At 32.3% G+C, this 19,038-nt stretch overlaps 1 protein-coding gene across 6 annotated transcripts in view; it reads left to right on the top strand.

Annotated features, from left to right (window-relative positions):
- Nucleotides 1–406: 406 nt before the first annotated feature.
- Nucleotides 407–19,038, top strand: part of RBBP6 (RB binding protein 6, ubiquitin ligase) — a 36,495-nt gene continuing 17,863 nt past the window's right edge. For 3 of the 6 annotated variants that reach the window (XM_051967421.1, XM_051967437.1, XM_051967445.1), the window contains exons 1-7: nucleotides 407–672; nucleotides 8,064–8,163; nucleotides 9,682–9,720; nucleotides 10,617–10,653; nucleotides 14,970–15,014; nucleotides 17,198–17,286; nucleotides 17,447–17,543. In XM_051967421.1, the coding sequence (XP_051823381.1) occupies nucleotides 507–672; nucleotides 8,064–8,163; nucleotides 9,682–9,720; nucleotides 10,617–10,653; nucleotides 14,970–15,014; nucleotides 17,198–17,286; nucleotides 17,447–17,543 (573 nt within the window). In that variant the 5' untranslated portion in view covers nucleotides 407–506. The remainder of the gene's footprint in view (nucleotides 673–8,063; nucleotides 8,164–9,681; nucleotides 9,721–10,616; nucleotides 10,654–14,969; nucleotides 15,015–17,197; nucleotides 17,287–17,446; nucleotides 17,544–19,038) is intronic. The other 3 variants (XM_051967427.1, XM_051967451.1, XM_051967461.1) reach the window with 1 other exon arrangement.

Raw genomic sequence — 19,038 nt, forward strand, 5'->3', positions numbered from 1 at the left:
GTCCTCCCCTCCTCCCGGGGCCTGGGGTCGCCCTCGTTGTCGGAAAGAGACAGAGGGGAGGTGGCGGCGCGATGGACCCCTGATCCCTCTGGGGGGACTCGAACTGTTTCCCTGGACTGCTGCTGATTGCGCCGCCCGCTTGCCTGTCTCCTGCAATCCCTTAGCATGAGCGAGGGGGGCCCCGCTGGGTGACATTGTACGGCTTATACCCGTTGGATCCCTTTCCTCTCCTTTCCCTCCTCTCCCTCCTCCCCACCCAGGCCCTCCCTCCAAATTCCCTTCCCCCATACCCTCCCGCTCCCGTCTATCCATGAAGTGATTTGAGTATTTGGGGTGGGGGGGGTTCTTGGTTCAGAACCCCACTCGTGGTCGGGGGGGCAATAAGGCCTAAGGTTCCCTCAGTTTCTGAGTGTTTTTGTGTGTGTACATATCTCTTAAGTTTATAAATATACATATAATTCAGAGTGTCACGTCTCATCGCTGAGCCTTAGGGAACTTTTGGCACCATGTCCTGTGTGCATTATAAATTTTCCTCCAAACTCAACTATGATACCGTTACCTTTGATGGACTGCACATCTCCCTGTGTGATTTGAAGAAGCAAATCATGGGGAGAGAGAAACTCAAGGCTGCTGACTGCGATCTACAGATCACCAATGCACAAACGAAAGAAGGTATGAGCCCGCAGGCGTCCATTAAATATTTGTTTTCGATTTGGGGAGGGAACTTTTATCTGTAATTTTGTTTTGCAGAGGGTTTATGTATTGTGAAAGTTATTTTTTGTAAGCCTTAAAATTTTAGAATCGCTTAAAGTAAAATATGACTAGAAAATATTAGGTTAATCTAGTTGTGGATCTCTTTATTTCCTCTTCTTGCAGATTAACTGAAATAAATGAATGATAGGTTAGCTCCTGTGTTGTCATACAACTTGTTGCTTTGGGGATCTGTCCTTTTAGGATATCTGCTGCCTCTTGGCCATTTGGCGCTCCTTAACACTTGCACAAAGTGGGGGGGGGGGGGGGAGACCTTAAGTCTTGGTGAAAACTGCTTTAACAGCAAGTTCTGTTAAAGGTTTTTTGTTTTGTTTTGTTTTTTGATGACCAATTGCTTCAGGTTCCCTCTTATTAATAAGATGATAGGGTTCCTCAGTTTGGGGTTTGTTTTTTTGTTTTTTTTGGTAAACTGATTTTATCTCTTCCGCAACCCCATCTCCCAAAATAATTGTATGCTCTGTTAGCTAGGTTCTCCTTATTAACTGACTTTTAGGAATTTCTTCCACCCATTCTTCAGTACTGGAATTGAAAATATTTGTGTTTTTATGTGTTTTAAGAATCCCTATTCAATGATCACAAGGTGTTAAGTTTTATACAATTCTCCTTAAAATTTGATAATCAGAATTCTGAGTGCTGCTTTTGAAATTACTCAGTAGATTTAAGTGGCTTTTTGTGATTTTTGAACTTGCTACAAAGCAGCCAGAAGTTTCCATATTGGCATAAATTAAAGAATTCTTCCTTTTTGAAAGCTTTTAGCTTGAATGGACAGTTTGAAAGTTTTAAAATAATTATTAACTTAAATGATAATAGAGTCAAAGAAGATGAAAAGATGTTTGTTTTGTTTTAAGTCACATTTAATGTGGGAAGATTTTTTTTTAAGGTGTTTTGAGTTTCCTTGTATAATCAATTCTTTCATATTTTTTAATTTCTAAAAGTTTTTCTACATCAAAGTAATCTTTTTGTTGGGATTTTCTGGGTAAAGATGCTGAAAATAAATTTTTCTATGTTAATTTTAAAATATCGTTATCCTGAGAAATGTTGCCAAATTCATTTCTTTCAAAATATATTTTAGTTGATCTTAATTGTAATACGGTAGGTTTCATCTTTCTAAATGTATCTGTTGCTTTCTTAAACATCAATACCAGTGACAATCTTATTTAGTTAACAGCTCAACTTTGCAATGGTTACAATCAGAATGCTTTTAAGTAAAGGAAAATTTTGTCCCATTGCAAAACATAGGTATTTTTATACTTTAAAAAAAAAAAAAAAGATGATTTTGTTTTTTGATTGTCTTATCCAAAACTACTCTGCTTTAAGGTTTAATTTTGTTTTTGATTGCTTGCAGTTCATAATATCAGTCACCATATTAAGCAAGATTTAGAGTATTCAATAGGAAAAGAAAGTTTGTCTTCTATCACTATACTGATGTGAACAAGTTGTATGAGGAGTTATTGTAAAGTTTTGAAAGCCCTTATATTTGTGATTTCTTCATAAAATTAAATGTCACCAATCATTTGTTAAGTACCTCCTATGTGGCAGGCACTGTGGATATAACTATAATCAAATTAATTTTATTTTGGTTACTAGATACAGATAATTAAAGCTCACAGATCCAAAATCCTTATTCTGGCCATCAATTTGAACAACTCAAAAAGAAGCAAATGAGAATACAATTTGAAAGTGGTTTGTAATCTTAACCTTTACAAATAGCCCTTGAGAACCTTAAGTTTCCTAACTTTTAAGTTTCATAACTTCCCGTGTGTTCCTTGTATTGTTTCATTGGGATAAATATTTGGATGTAGCATGCTTAAATGAATATTTATTTGTAGGAAGATAGTATACAAGGCATTTGACAAATTCTCACATTGGTAAGTTATAATAGCCCATTCTATTACATAGTTCGCAAAACTCTATTTTGGGTATTCAAACTCTTTGGATATAGATTTAACCTAATAGTATCCCAAATTATTTTAACAGCAATGTAAATTTGCTAAAAGGTCTTTTAACATAAAAAACAGTGGCTTTCTTTGTGAACCTTATAAGTTAAAGAAAATTAATGAAAAGAGAATTGTGCCAATTTAATCTTGAGACTCTAATTAGGTTCTAAATACTGACTTTCTGTAAAACCAGTACACTGATAATATCTCACCTCGAGTTCTTTAGTGCTAAAAGTAGAGTTCCATTTTTAACTGGAACAGTCAAAACGGGTTTCAAAGCTAAAATATATAACTTCCAACATGTAGAGAATCCATAAGGACTGTCGTTTGTTTAAAATCCACACTAAGTTACACTGGATTACACTGAGTATCTCCCTCATTTGGCATATTTGCTATGCCTCTAAGAGTTGGTGTTTTATTGTTGTTTAATCTTAAGTAATATTTTTAACATATTACTAAGTAATAATTCACCAAGGCTAGTGCAATTGTTAAATGTACTTTGGGAACCCACTTAAATAAGTGAATTAGTGATATTTGGCTTTTTAAGTTTGCAGAACAGAATGCCATGGGTCTGTCAATTAGCAAAACAGTGTGCCATGCATATTTTGTATAGAAATAAAATCTACATCTCTGGTTTGCTTGAAGACAAAGCAAAAGTAAAGTTATATTTCATAATGAATTATTTTTTTTAAAATAATATACAAACATTCAAACGAGTGCTTTTGAAAGAATTAAGAATAGTTCAGAAGGCATGGGTAATCCAGATAATGCTGATAAGACCAATTAATTCAAAATTAATTTAGAAAATTAAATCTTAAATTCACAATTTAACTTTTTCTTATTTGGGTTGATAAGATGAAACTTCATTTATTTAGTCACCCATCACAAATTTTGAATTTATTTTCAATACTTTTTGTTAAAGGGTATTTGTGTAAGCAGCACCTTAAAGATAGCATTGAAAATAGCACACAGTTTGAAACAACTATTCTTGTCCAACAGACTAGATGCCCAATTAGTATTTGTTGTGGTTAAGTCATGTCTGACCCATGGTGACCCTGTGGACTGTCCAAGGACTTCTCTCAACAAAGATACTGGAAATGGGTTGTCTTTTCCTTCAACAGATGAAGGCAAACAAAATTAAGTGACTTTCCTAGGGTCACAGCTATTAAGAGTATGAGGTCTGATTTGAATTTGGGTCTTCCTGACTCCAGGCCTAGCACTCTATCCACTTAGCCATGTGGCTGCCTAATTGGTCTTTGAAGCATTTTTTTTTTTTTAATATTAGTTAGATTTTGTAAATAGTTCCTAATAACTTGCATTTTTATTAGCACTTTTAAGGTTTGCAAGGTGCTTTCCTCACAACAGTGATGTGAGGTAAGTATTTTTATCCCCATTTTACAGATAAACTTGAGGAGCCTATCATGGATGGACCTTCCCCTCCCCCCAAAAAAAGTTTTTAAATGCATAAAATACATTGTATTACAAAGAAAACCAATGACAAACCTAGTCATCAAATAATTTTTAAAAAACCAAAATCACAAACTCTTAAGAACTATAATTCATCCTTGGTCATTACAGAATAGTAAGTTTTGGATGGACTTTTTGTTCAATGTATTTTTTACTTCATCTAGGTTACTTTTCCCAAGAAAAGAGATCTGAATCATGTGGGAAAATCATGTCCTATGAAACAATTTAGTTTCTGTTTTAAACTCTTCAAGGGATAGAGAGTCTCCTTCCTCACCCTCTATCCCCATGTTGAAAAGTTCTTAAAGGCTTATATCTATTTAGCAACTTTCATCAGGAAAGTAGAAAAATTGTGGTCAATTGCTTTTTTCACTGTTTATCAATAAGTGGTTATATACAGCCTTCAAAAGAAAATTTTGAGCAGCAATACAAATTATGCTTTTAAAATGTTTACCATTGGTGGAATTTTTTTTTTTTAATGAATTATATTGTTTTCTGGATCAATCAGTCATGTGTTTAAAACAGTTTCAGAATTGTGGAGCTGTTTACTCATTGAAAGAGAGAATGCATATTAAAATGTTGTTTACCTCAGTTAATAAAAAATAATCCTGGAAAAGATATACTTTTTTCCTTTGGAGATGTTGTTTAAGAAAGTGCAGGGCATTGGAAGCCACTGTATTTCTATAAGAAAATTAGAAAAAACTATAAACAACCTTAATTCAGTTAGTGCAAGCTTCTTATTTTGCAAATAAGGAAATTGTGGCAAACATAAGAATGATGGCTTGACCAAGGTAATAGTGCTTCCTGTGTAATGACCTAGAATCCAAACAAAGCTATTTTGAGAACCTGTGAGCTCTAAAGGGAAAAAAGGCTTAAGAAACAAACAACATATACATGGGCACATTTGAAAATTTTGCTTTCTGTTCTCTTTCCCTTGCTCCCCTCACTGCTCCTTGGAGAGAAAAAAAAAAGTTATAAACTCATGAAATTAATATTTTTGCTCTGAGGCAAAGTAGCTACTTAAGTCTAGATCTTTTCTAGATCTAAAATAAAACTCAGTTCTAGTTTTGAAATAGTCAATTTTTAAATTGATCCTTGTTACTAAAATGTCAAGTGTGAAACCAACCGCCTAAAGTTACAAGCACAGAATAGGCATATAATGTTTAAAGTTTTACATATAAATATATCATCAATTCTTTGAAGTACTAGTAATTTAGACACAATTAGATATTTAATTTTGGTGTAAGCTTGCATAGTCTATTACATAATACTATGCCATTCAAATTTACACTTTGACTTGGACTTCAATTAGGAGAACAACTGAGTGATGAGGGAAGCATCCAGGAACTTCCTGCCAGATGTGTTGATACTAACGTCTATTTTTAGGATTCCTCTTCCCTTATCCCACCTCCAAAAAAAAATTTCGGTAGATTTCAAACAATAGTTGAAATCATAATGAAATTTAGTAATATAATTTTAACTGTATGAAACTAGAAAATTAATAGAATATTAGTATTAGAAAAGACCTTAGATATTTAGTTAAGTCCTCATTTTAAAAATCAGAAAACTGAGATCCAGTGAAAAAGCAAATTCTTTGCTCAAAATAACAGATAGAATTTAAATCTGGTTCTCTTAACATTAAGCTTAGGATTCTTATGATAACACTGACCTTCAAGAAAGAATTTTCTCATTCCAGTTGTTATTATAATAGTGATTTTTGCAAGTTAAGCTCTCTATTACAAACCCTAAAGTCTACATTGAATAGAATGGGAACAGAGATAAGGAGAGTTCATTGTGATGATCAGTGACTAAAGTTGTTAGTGAAATTATTAGCTTGTGGTTCTCCTTGTTCAATCTCCCCAATATGACATTTCTTAATGGAAAATAACCCATCTGGATGTCTTCAAGCATGACTGAAGTTAACTATATAACCTTTGCCTGGAATTGACATGAAATTATAGTTCCTATTCTTTATGGCAGATTCCTATAACTATGTCACATGATCAGTATGAACACAATATTAAATCTTTTATAGGCTAATATGAGAGTTACTATAATAAAATTCAGGTGTAAGATTTGGGGAAGAAAGAGAGAAATTGTTACTATAAAATCTCTTATTGGAAGTGCCAAAGCTTTAATCAGTTTTTGCCATCACTTTTCTAACTCTGCCTCAGACTTCCCTTTGCAGGGACTTTAGGATATATGAATATATGCCAAGTCCAATCCTAGAAGTGAAAGATAGTCGATCATGTGGCTAGACTTGTTACTTCACCTTTAAGATTGAGACTCAATATATTTCTACCCATGTTCAAAGTTAATTGACAAATTTTAGTTATTAAATTTCTGTTTAAAGCATTGAGTAAAATATTATTTAAATATCAAGTTACTAAGTTAATTAGGGAAGTGGTGTGGTTTCTCAGATTAGAACTATATATTTATGGCAGCTAACATAAGTAAAATTAAATTCACTTTCTTATTCACTTATCTTAATATTCCTAAATAGGTCTACATAATGAATTTAAGTGATTCTAAGTAAACCTAAACATTTAAAGTCACCCTATATTTACTTTTTGATCAGTAGAGCTTAATTATGTGCCTTGGGAACAGTGACTTTCGTTTTTGTCTTTGTGTCCTTTGGCAAGGAACTTTTTACATATAGTAGACACTCAGAAATGTTAGTTGAATTGATCATGGACTTAAGGGGAAGTATACAAATCAATGTCCTGAAATTTGGTTTTAAAAATTGCTTTATATATCTCCTGCCTCCTCCTCAAATCTTTCATTATAGCTAACTAGTTGCTTAAGTAGCCAAAAGAACTGTTTTGAGTCAATTTCCTATATTTAGTAGGACAAATAAAACAATAAACAAATAAACAATGGAAAACACATAATTTAGATGTTTAGTATCTTGATAATCTAATTTTTAGATTTTAAAATCTGTATATTGACTTGATTGGATAGCATCTTTGATTTTTTTAAACTAGAAAAAATAATTTAAAATATTTTCAGGCTTAAGCATCAATCATACCAAAGTTGTAAGTAGCACTTTGTAATAATTAGAAAGATGGGTGCAGTTCTTGTAAATTACATGTTTCAGAAACTCCAGTATGTTCAATATTAATAATCTGGATTAGAAATTGGGAGACATATTACCTCCCTCAGATAAAGATCCTAACTAGACTACCACACATGTGAAACTGCCAGTCAAGAAACAAAAGCTGACACTCTGATATAGGAATCTCTGGTTAGCTCTTAAAGAGCATGCATATAGACATATCATATCCATAATGCACATATACAAACACACACAGAGAGACACAGACATATATGTTTGTGAAACAGTTTCACAGATCTTGGCATACAAGGTAGTTTGTCTTAAGTCAAAAGAAACAATCATTTAGTTTTTAAATATTTGATAATGTAGAGAATAATTAAGATTTAAACGCAAAGAAAGAAAAGTAGGTCTCACCAAGCTGGAATTAGAACAGCTGCTAGCAGATCATAGTTTGGTCTCCCTGCTGATCAACATAGAACTTTGACAACTCAAGCTTTTCCTCAGGCAGTCTAATGGCTCACCCCACCCCTATAGGCATAATTTAACCTTACTGTATCCCAGAATTCCTGAGTAAAAGTTATTCACCAAGCCTCAGCCATCCTAGTAGTAGGGACTACAAATATAAAGCCACCATACCCAGCATTGAGAATGTATTAAGATTTTGAGGCATAGAATAATTTTCATTCATTACCTATATACTAGGTAAATCAGATTTTAAAACCTTTGAATAATAAAGAGTGCTTTCTTTTTTATTTTTTTGGCCGAATGGTTCATGATATGTCAAAATCTCAAAGTCAAAAAATGGGGTTTTAAAAAAATTCCTATTTTGTTTTCAGAATACACAGATGACAATGCCCTGATTCCCAAGAATTCATCAGTTATTGTAAGAAGAATTCCTATTGGAGGTGTTAAGTCTACAAGCAAGACATATGTTATGTAAGTAGCTATCAGATCTTGTATATTTACATAATAGAATATTTTGCTAGTGTCATGGGGTTGAGAGAGAGCATACCTTATGTTAAATAATAGTAGTTTTCCTTTCTTACTGTCCCATTACTATACAGATAAGTTAGTACCAATTTCCAAGGGTTTTTCCCCCCTTGTTAAATAGGTTGCCCTTTTTTTGGTCCTAATTACTATTTAATAACTATAGGAAATTTTGTTCAAACCCTCTAAAGATTACTGGTTTAAATTTTAAGAAAGATTTTTCCCCGATTTTAATGAAAATTGTCTTTTTCTCCCCCACATCCATTTTGCTTTGTGTTCCCATGTATGTACTAACTCCTTTTCCCCCTACTATTGATTCATAACTGTCTTTGTCATAAGACTCATTGGAATCACAGGCCCTATGTGTTATAGCTACATGTTTTCTGCTTTCACAGTTAAAAAGTAGGATTTTCCCAATAACATGGAAAAGTTCAAGAGATTTATGCTGGTAATTATTATATCAGCATCAAGAGTATTTAAGCAATATAAATTGCTAACAGTCCCAAGCATTTGTTTCATTCCTTACTCCCCATACCAGTAAGGGCTATGGTTAGATGGAGTAAATAAAACATGGGAACAACAGTTTAGAATCACAAAATTCAGAACAGAGAGCAGAATAGGCATTGGGTAATTTGGTGCTGTTTGCATAACTGGCAACAGAATGATGATGACCTAGAAAGAATTCAAAAATACATGAATGGCAAATAAGGGTTTCTACTCTGAAAGTGGAGTGCTTTTTGTTTTGTTTTAAATTGTTGACCAAAATGTTTCAGTGAAATAAACTCAGTCAAACTTGATAATTTTGGAAATAAGACACTGACAATGAGCAAGAGTAAGGCAAAGCAAATAAAAACATTTTTACAGCTATAACACATAATCTAATTACATTTCCAGATCTTTTACAATTGGAGATCATTTTAGAATAAAAGGCATGACACTATCTTATATTTATAGCAACCAAGCACAGTCCAAAAGTGTTAAGGACTTAGCATTGTACATTAGTATGTTGCCTGATGATAAACTGACACATGGCTAGTGATTTAAAGCTTGCCAAGTACCTCATAGATATTATCTATTTTGATCCTTTTTGGTGGCAAAAAAGCATTTTTTGAGAGACTGCAGGTAGAAAACTAATTACCATACTGTAATGTATGGTATAAATGACCAATGACTTTCAGGATTTATTTGATTTTTTTTTTCCTTCTCCCAGAAGAAAGAACATTGTTTCTGAGTAAATAATGCAGTCTACAACAACCCTCAGGGAAACTTTTAAAAGGAGGTGCTTGGCAAACGAGCAAATACCTTTAAAACTAAAACTTGCATGTCAATTCACTAAATATAACATGCAAAACAATTTTTATGGAACATAAGATTTCATTTGTAGTAAAAATTCTAACATCTGTAAAAATGCTTCTGAATTTTTTTGTTAAGCAAATATTGGAAAATGAAAACTTTCTTTTGTCACAGGACTTCCAAATCGCGCACAATCCTAGAAACTCCTTTCAGGTGATATTCTAACACTACTTTATAGTCAACATAGCTTAAATTTTTAAAATAAGACTGAACATGTAAGGTTTATGTTTAATATACCCCCTGGTGTGTGGGCTTCTTTAAAGGAATTTCTGCTTGGGCTTATGCGTACTCTTGATCTCTCTTCCAGTGTTCTATCCAGCTCTCAGTAAAGCACATTTTACGCATTCTTTTTAACTGAAATACTTTGTCCAACTGTGTATGCTCTCATTTCTAGATTAGAATTTTAGCTTAATTTAGCTTTTTACTTATTCCTTGGTCACTGTTTTGGGAAATTAAACAGGAAACAAGTATGGGCCTGAATGCTTGTTGCCAATTTAAGAATATGTGCAGCATTAGCAGTTCCTCAGGGACCCAAACCCAAATCTTTACAGGTGTGCCCTGCTTTAAAAAAAAAATGTTTTTTTGAAAATCAAGCTTTATTTAGGAAAAACTAAACAAAAACTAATACTGGATTCTTCAATGTATTAAAGAGTCAAACACAGGCTTCCATACTATAGCAAATTTTTATTATAGTTTTAAAAACAGTATTGGAATTATAGTCTTCTATGTACAATAAAAAAATTTTAAAGCAAGGTACAACTGCATTATAATTTCAAAGCAAGACTTTTTTCTTTACATTTAATTCATACTTTAATTTCACAAAGGTTGAAGACACCTAATCAAATTAGATGGTGTATTTGTAACTGCAAAGTTTATTAGGTGAATATTACTCATAGCATCATAGGAGAACTTTTATTTTGAATATGTGCAATATTTATATTTATATATATATATATATTTTAAGATTTTATCAGCACAGATATTCATGAAATTGTAACATTGAAAAAAAAATCCATTGGATATCTAACAGGGCTTGTTTTGTTTTTTAGAAGTCGAACTGAACCAGTGAGTGGAACCTCAAAAGCAGTATGTAAAAACACAATCTCACACTTTTTCTACACATTGCATTTAACTTTAAAACATTTAATGTAGCAGTGAAATGTGAATCCGTTTTAGAACTTTTCATTTTTCCCACTGCAGTACATCTTGTAAATACAATGTATTTGCTTACAGTTTAGTTGATATTATATTTATACCATAAGTTGCACACTTCTATTGTAGAAATTGATAACTTGTGCCAGGAAAAGCACTGTATTTCATATTGAATATGATAGATTTACTTCCTGTATGACTCTGTGTTGTACAGATAATGTATGATCCTTTTTAGATCATGTAGGTTTAAGGTTTGCACTAATGAACATGATGCCCATGTTCTACATCTGTCTGTCTATAGTTAGTATTTTGTATGTATGTATAGGCTGTTGTGTGCTTCTTGTTTTTTGCAATAAAAAATGTTTGGAGTGTATACCTTGCCATTTTCACGTTGTATCACTTAGTTTTTGTTAGATTTTTTTTCTGCCTGCCAAATGGCTTGAAAAAATGCGATAGAAACTTCTGTGAAGTTTAATATTGTTAAAAGTTTGATGTTTCTTCCTAATCTAGAACTTAAACACTCATGCAAAAGAGCTCTCCAGGAGCATTTGATGCAGTTAAATTATTCATCTTCTGCATTTGGAAATTTGAGCTCTTTTTCTTTGTTTAAAACTGTGCTATGAAATAAACCTTGAAATTGTGCCCCTAGTTCAAAGAGGTCTTGAAATGGTTAATGGTTTTACTGGGTATGCAAAGTAGTTTTCTGAAGTTTTAATTATTTGGATCTCCCACTGAACTAAGCAAGTAGATTTACATATCCAGATTTTGAAAATCTGTCACTTTTTTTGATGGGGAATGAGGGGTGGGGATAGAGGTTTGAAAAGGTGTAAGACATTAAGGTGCTACATAATTGTAGATGGGATTCCCAGCTGTAGTAATTTTGTCAGCAGTGGTTTTTCTTAACCTGGTTAACATTTTTTAGGTCAGCTATATCACAGGTTAAATTTTACTTAAGTTTATGCCACCAGTTTGACAACAGCTTGGGTAAAAAAGGCAGCAATATTCTTTTGAGTTGTGAAAAGTAACTTGATCTGATTCAAACAAAATACAAGGCTATAGTAATTGGTTCTCTAGATGTTCTACTTCTCATATTCATTGTACAGAACAGGTTCCTTGCTATTTTATTTATCCATTTTAAGGACTACTGATTTTCATCTAGAATGGTGTATGAGTCATTACACTAACCCTATATCATTGTGTTCTCAATATATTTTAACTTAAAGGTTTATGAGCTTTGGGCTTGTATTCTATAAAGAATATAGCCTTTAGTTCTCATGGAACTAAATATATTTATTCTAAGCTCACAATGCCTATATTCAGGGTTCTTTACTTTTTTTTCTTTTTTTGGTTTTTTATTTTGAAGCATAAATCTGTAAAACTGTCCAAATTTCTGTTTTTGCTGGTGATTGGTTTAAAATTGATTTTTAATGCATCAGTGTGTATCCAAATGCTAGCACAAATTAGCTTAACTGTCCCGGTGACTGTAGTAGTTAATGTAATGCATTTGTATAAACCACATTTACAGTAAATGAACTAATTCAGATGAAACTTTTATTTCTTGAAAACAGAATTCTTTTCCTTTTTTTGTTTACTAGCATGTGTATAAACACAATCACATGTTCATAAATAAAGTTAACATTCTTTTAGCCTCGTGTGTTCCCTGGCATGTCTGTATTACACTTTTAAGTAGTTTATTTTGAGCAATTTTTTAGGTTTTCATTTGTTTTATTAAAAAAGCAGCATTCTTTAAGGAATAGCCATTTAACAATAAGTAAAAGTGACCTAAAAATGGAGTAGGTAACTTTTTCATCCCCATTGTATACTTGATGTATACTTTCTGATGTTAAAGCTTAACTAGTTTGGACCATAGATAGTACATAAGTATGTATTCATTGGGCACAGCTATTAAAAGTTTCTGCCTAACTTTCTTAGACTAAGAATTACATGGATGGAAGACACACACAAAATTTAAGGCATAAGTAGCATAGACTGACTTTGTCCATTTAGTTGGTGAAAACCAAATATATCATCTTTATGCTTTATAAGCCAGTTCTCTTGAGATAATTGTCTAACTTGCCTTTATTTTGTTTAGTCATCTTTCCATGTTAATAATGAAAAACAGTTGTGTCTATGCTGATATTAAACAGTGAGAAATGAGTTTTATAGGGCTTGAAAATTGAGAACAAATGTCTCCTCAAACCAGTAAAATGGTGTGTATACTCTAATTTTAAACCCATGCTCACAGAATCAAGGACACTGATTAGATGCAAAGCGGATGGGTTCTTTTCATTTCAGCAGAAGTTTACATATAAAGCAAGAATGAGGTTATAACATGAATCATTGTCACTTTTGGGGGGACTTTAAGCAATAGTCTTCATTAACTCAAATACTTTGACAGTAGCTACTTGATTTGTTATCTAATTTTTTTTAATCACTTTTCTATTTTCCACTCTTAAAGCCTCTGAAGTATGTGGAAAACTAAGTTGGGTTTTTTGTTTTTGTTTTTGTTTTTTTAAAGTTCCAAGTATTTAATTTATGATAAATTTGGCTTTTGTGGATTACAGTCTACTTTAGGTGTCACAACACCTCCATTAAAATAAATCATTGTTTAATAATTTGGGTTTCTTTTCATATAAACCAGACCCTATCTAATTCATTGAGAAGACAGTTTCATATGCCTAGTAGTGTTCAATGGGAGGCTAAAATGGAAACTAGAATGAAGGTGAGCTATGATATAAAAGGGAGAAGATAGTCATTATCTTCAGATGTATTGGGGGTAGGAAATACACCAAGATATTAATTCTTAAAATTAGTAGTCACTCATTTTATTTACAACCTCTGGAGGTAAGAAAATTATTATTCCTTACAACCTTCCTCCCTCCCAAGGAAATCAGGTTAGTATCCACAAAATTTTATCTTGCCAGCATAGGTCCAATCAGATCAATATGAACCAATTTTTTAAAAGCTGTCCTTTTTTCTTTTTTTCATTTTTTTTTAAACTTTCCCATTAGAAATGGAATGTAGGGGTTAACAATGTTCCTTTCATGCTTAAAATTTCCTCCAAAACTGATGTCAGATTTGAAAGTTTTTAGATTTTGACCACTTTAAATATCGAGGTGAAATAGGTCTAAACTTAATATTTTGAAAAAATATATAAGCAAGACATTTAATAAAGAACTATTTAATCCTATTTTCTCATTGGAATATTTATTTTAGGCAGATAACTTTTATAGTTCTTTTTTTTTTTTTGGCATCTTAAATCAATTACTCTGAAATTTAGTTATATAATATTTTACACATAAGCAAATCATTTTATACATATTCTTATAGTGAGCATATATCAAGGTTAACTTTAGCATATATCATGAAGATGTGTTTCCTCCTATTTTGATACTAAAAGTCTCACTTTAGGTAGTTGAATATTGAAGGGTTTTGTTGTTTTTTTTTTTTTAATTACATTAGAGTAAAGGTCCCTTAATTCCATTTGGCCACTATGGTAACTTTCTTAGAGATAGAGTAAAAATCTTAATGACTGACTTTCCTCCAAGGGTGAAAATGAAAAGGTTCATGCCTCATGGTGACTATTTTCCTCACCTCTCTACAGGATGCCTTATTTTTCCTCCCTCTTCTGCCCGCACATTTCATTTGGAATCTTTGCCTTAACATAGCTTTGCTTTTTTTTTTTTTCCTTAATTTTTTTTTTCTTTTTAAAGCAAGAAGCTATTGTTAGACTCTCAGGAGAATAGGCACATGTATTCACAATTCAGGGACATTTAAATGGGAACAATCTTGAAATATTAAAAACAGTTCTTTTATTTTTAAACTGTCAGTTGTGACAGTGTAAAAGTATGCACTTACACATAAAGATGTGTGCAGTCGATCAATCATGAACATCACCAATTAAAGATAGAAGATTGAAAGGTGTGGGATTTTTCTGGTACTTTTTTTTTTATAAACTTTTCTATTTGATATTCTTTCCTATCCCCAATCTCTATACTGTAACTAAAACCCTCACATGTTATCTTTTGTAAGATATATATCTACATGGATATATAGACACATTTATGAGAGGGATAAAATAGGATCAATTACACTTTAATTTCACATGGCATATAATAGAAAACATGCTCTTAAGAAAACTTTAAGGAAATGCCCATTACATGATTTTAAACAGCATTTAGGGGCTTAATTATCACTTGCAGATGTTTTCAGTGTGGAACTTGAATGTGTGTTTAATTTTTTATGAACAGATTGATGACTCTTCTGCGTCTATTTCTCTGGCCCAGCTTACAAAGGTATATATACATATATATATATTCTTGAACCACTTGTATTATGAATAATTTTGTATTTGGTGCAATATTTTTTTAATGGGGGAGAATTCTTAATTTTATTTGAAAAAAAATGTACATTTATTTTTTACTATCCTGTAAAGAGTAGTTCCAATTTTGGGAAGATAGGGGAGTACCTTATCAGCCTCAACATAATGTTGGAGTATTGCTCATCTTCAAGACAGAAAGAAGAAGCACATGAAGCTACATTTAGCAGTTTTTTCCTCATGCATTTTTTTTTTTTAATTTTACATTGGAAACTTAAGAAAGTTCTGGAGCAATTTCCTGTTTGGCTGTATGTTATGTGGACTTATTTAAACAGCCAAAATAGAAGCTTTTCCTTAATACATGGACAATCACATGATTATTTCTTGGATTTCTGAATTGACCTGATGGCCAATATTTCAAATGTTTCAGTTGCTTGATTTCTTTGTTTTGGGGAGAGGGTTTTGGCGGGGAGGAGGAGGGAGGTTTGGTTTTTTGATTATAGACTTGTAGTCTGTCTGCAGTAGACAAGTTAAACAACCTAATTTGTTTGAACACAGACTATGTAAATTGTGTAAGTGTATTTAATTGTTTATAGGAATATACCAATGTATATGTTTGGCATATGGGCAAAAATGTCACTCTTGAAAATGTTGTATATGCCATGTTTTGCTATAAGATTGCTTGCATATTCTGCTCAATAATGTGTATCTTTTGTTTGGGAAAGCACTAGTGACTTGACTACACTGGATAAATAGTTATCAACTTTTCAATAAGTAAAACTCATTTCAGAGTAGACAGATGTTTTCTTTGAAGGTAACATCAGAAGTTTTCCAGCTTGTAGCTTCTCCCCTTCTCTCAACACAAGGCCCCTCCAACTATCAAGAATTTTCACAATCTTAATGCTTTTGGCAAACCAAAATTAACATGAAAGTGAAGTGAAAAGATGAATTTTCCATTAGTGCTTGTCCCTATCCTGTCCTTGGTTTTGTTTTAGCTTGTGTCCATTTTTTTTTTCCAAAAAAAATGTGAAAACTGTCCTAATAGTGAACATCTTTTAAGTTATTGTTTTTTAATAATAAATATTCATATAACCTCATAACATAAAGCAGGTTAAAACTGTTACTTACTTTAACCTCTTAATGCAGTGTGGTTTAGCATAGAGGCAATGTCTTTAACAGTTTACTGTTTTATTCTTATGTATTATAAATGCCATATTTGAGTTTTGGTTTATTCCTACTAATGTTTTGCCAGGGGAAGGTTGGGAGGATTTTTTGTTTTTTCATTTTTCTTTTTCTTTCTTTTTTTTTTTTTTATTGTTTGTAAACTAATGTTTGGGTTCAAACAAATTAGTTGTTAAACATCTGTAATCAAATTTTCTGTAAATGTTAATGTTGTTCTAAGCTATGTTAATGTTAAGAAAAGTATTGTATATGAAATTGACAATAAAACATTGAAACTGGTTGCTTGTTTTGTGAATGAATGTAATAAGGTAAAACCCAATGAATGGCTGATCTGAATGATAGTAAATGTTTGAAGATTCAAATGATTAGGAGTCACTCTCTTAGACCCTGCTTGTATCTGGACTAGTGTATAATGAATAATTAACATGGTAAATCTAAATTAAGCATTTTTAATATTTGAAAAGGTAGCTTGACATGTTTTAGACAAATTAAAATTATGAATAATCATTTGTCTCATAACTTGTAGCCATGTAAAATCATAATTATAAATTTCTAGTTCCTTCTACAACTTAGATTTCTATTTTGAAGCTATAATCCATTTAATTATAGTCATAACATGGAATTTGAGACTTCATCTAAAGATTAGAACATCCAAAAGAGTGGGGTTTTTTTATTTCTGCACCTTACATCAGTCATAAGTTTTAGAGAAGATACACAAGTCTTATTATAAAGTACAAACAGGGCCTAAGGTTTTTGAGTGCCCCCAAGAAGTATTTCTCAAGTAAACAGACACCCAAACATCATGTAATGGCTTAAGGAACTCCCCAGAGCATCTTCAGGAGTATATATAAGAAGCTTTTTTGGTGCAACTTTAGTTAGATGCTGCTCTTTACAGGATTGGATGAGTGGTGTTGTCTTTGGCTGTGTGGACTTAAATGTATTTCTAATGTGTGTGTCAAATAATTACCTGTTAAACAGACTGCCAATCTGGCTGAAGCCAATGCTTCTGAAGAAGATAAAATTAAAGCAATGATGTCACAGTCTGGCCACGAATATGATCCAATCAAGTAAGTTTATAAGTTGATTCTTTGCAATAGAATGGGCGGTGATTTTCTTTGCATTGAAAGGGGGAAAGTAGTCAAGCTTAATGTAGAGAGAGAGAGAGAGTGTGTGTGTGTAAGAAAACATACATCTGTGTGTCTATATATCTTATTTTTTAACTTTCAGTTACATGAAGAAACCTCTGGGTCCTCCTCCACCATCTTATACCTGTTTCCGTTGTGGTAAACCTGGTCATTACATAAAGAATTGCCCAACAAATGGGGTAAGTCCTGTAACTCATACAAATATTAATTTTATAAACAATCTTTTAAAATCTAAAAATGTTACTGTAGTATGAAAACTAATTAGTATTGCCGTTTATCATACATGAATAATAAAATGAAATAGTTCCCAGTGTAGGGTAATGAATAACTACTAAAAATTTCGGTAATTCAAATGACTTAAAAAAATCAGTGTCTTAATTTTTACAACTAACAATGAGAATGAATATGTTAAACCCAATATAATCACTAACAAGCAAAATAAAAGGTCTAAAGATATCTATTATCTGGATTTACAGATCATAGTATCATAGTCTTAAAGTTGTAGGAAATCTAAACTCATCTAGTGTAGTCTCTTCCATTTACAGATAAGAACAGGAGCCCAGAGAAGAGAAATTACTGTCTCAAGGTCACATAGGGAATAGTTAAGTGACAGAGTGGGATTCAAAATCACCCTCCTTGGTGAACCTTGTCTTCATTGAGTATTAGATAAACTTCCTTGGAACTGTATGTAGCCAAATATGAGTGCAATTATGGTAGCATGGTAGCTCTTACTACAATTGAAATTGCATTTTTGTGTATTATTTTTCCTAGTGGGGGAAAAAATTGGTCAAAATTTTTAATCCAAGGTAGTTTTTCATAAACTCGTGCCTTTTTGTTTTTAGTCTTCTAAATTATATTTAAATGCAGAAAACTTAAAATAATTTAAAGAATTTCGATTATTTTTTTTTTGGGGGGGGGGAGTGGCATTAATAGAGTTGTGAATGCTATAACATTTTACTCTTATCTGACTCCCTGATTTTCTTGATGAGAAAAAGTATGAGAGTCAGAGATTATGTGACATGTCCAGGCTAACTAGATAAGTTTTCTAATGTAGTACTACTCTTTCTCTTTTACCATGTTGCCTCTTCACTGAAAACATTTGTTGGTATTTTAGCTCTGATAAGATTTTGTACATCCCACAAATCCAATAATTAATTGGAAATTCTAAACTTCTTCACTTGCCTCAGTTTTACTTACTTGGCATGTGGTTAACCCAAAGTAATCCACCAGCATATAGTGAGAGGCAATAAGGTTGTTGTTCAGGCATTTTCATTTGGGTCTGACTTTTCCTGGACTATTTGAGGTTTTCTTAGCAAAGATACTGGAGTGGTTTGCCACTTCTTTCTCTAGCTCATTTTACAGATGAGGAAACTGAGGCAAACAGGGTTAATTGACTTAACCAGAGCCACACAGTTAGGAAGTATCTGAGGCCAGATTTGAATTCAGGAAGGTGAGCCCAACACCCTTATCTACTGCATCACCTAGCTGCCCTAGTAAGGTCAGTGGTCTATGTTTTTTAAAGTCAGTAAATTAGAGTTAATTGCTTTCCATTCATAGTAGTACACAGACATATATTTAATATGGCTCTGTATTTTTATCATTTCAAATTTTACCTTTTTAAAGAATAACCTTACTTGAGCTATATTGAAAGAAATAGAAGATTGCTTTTATCAT

This window comes from Antechinus flavipes, chromosome 1, assembly GCF_016432865.1.
Source record: "Antechinus flavipes isolate AdamAnt ecotype Samford, QLD, Australia chromosome 1, AdamAnt_v2, whole genome shotgun sequence".
Taxonomy (NCBI): domain Eukaryota; kingdom Metazoa; phylum Chordata; class Mammalia; order Dasyuromorphia; family Dasyuridae; genus Antechinus; species Antechinus flavipes.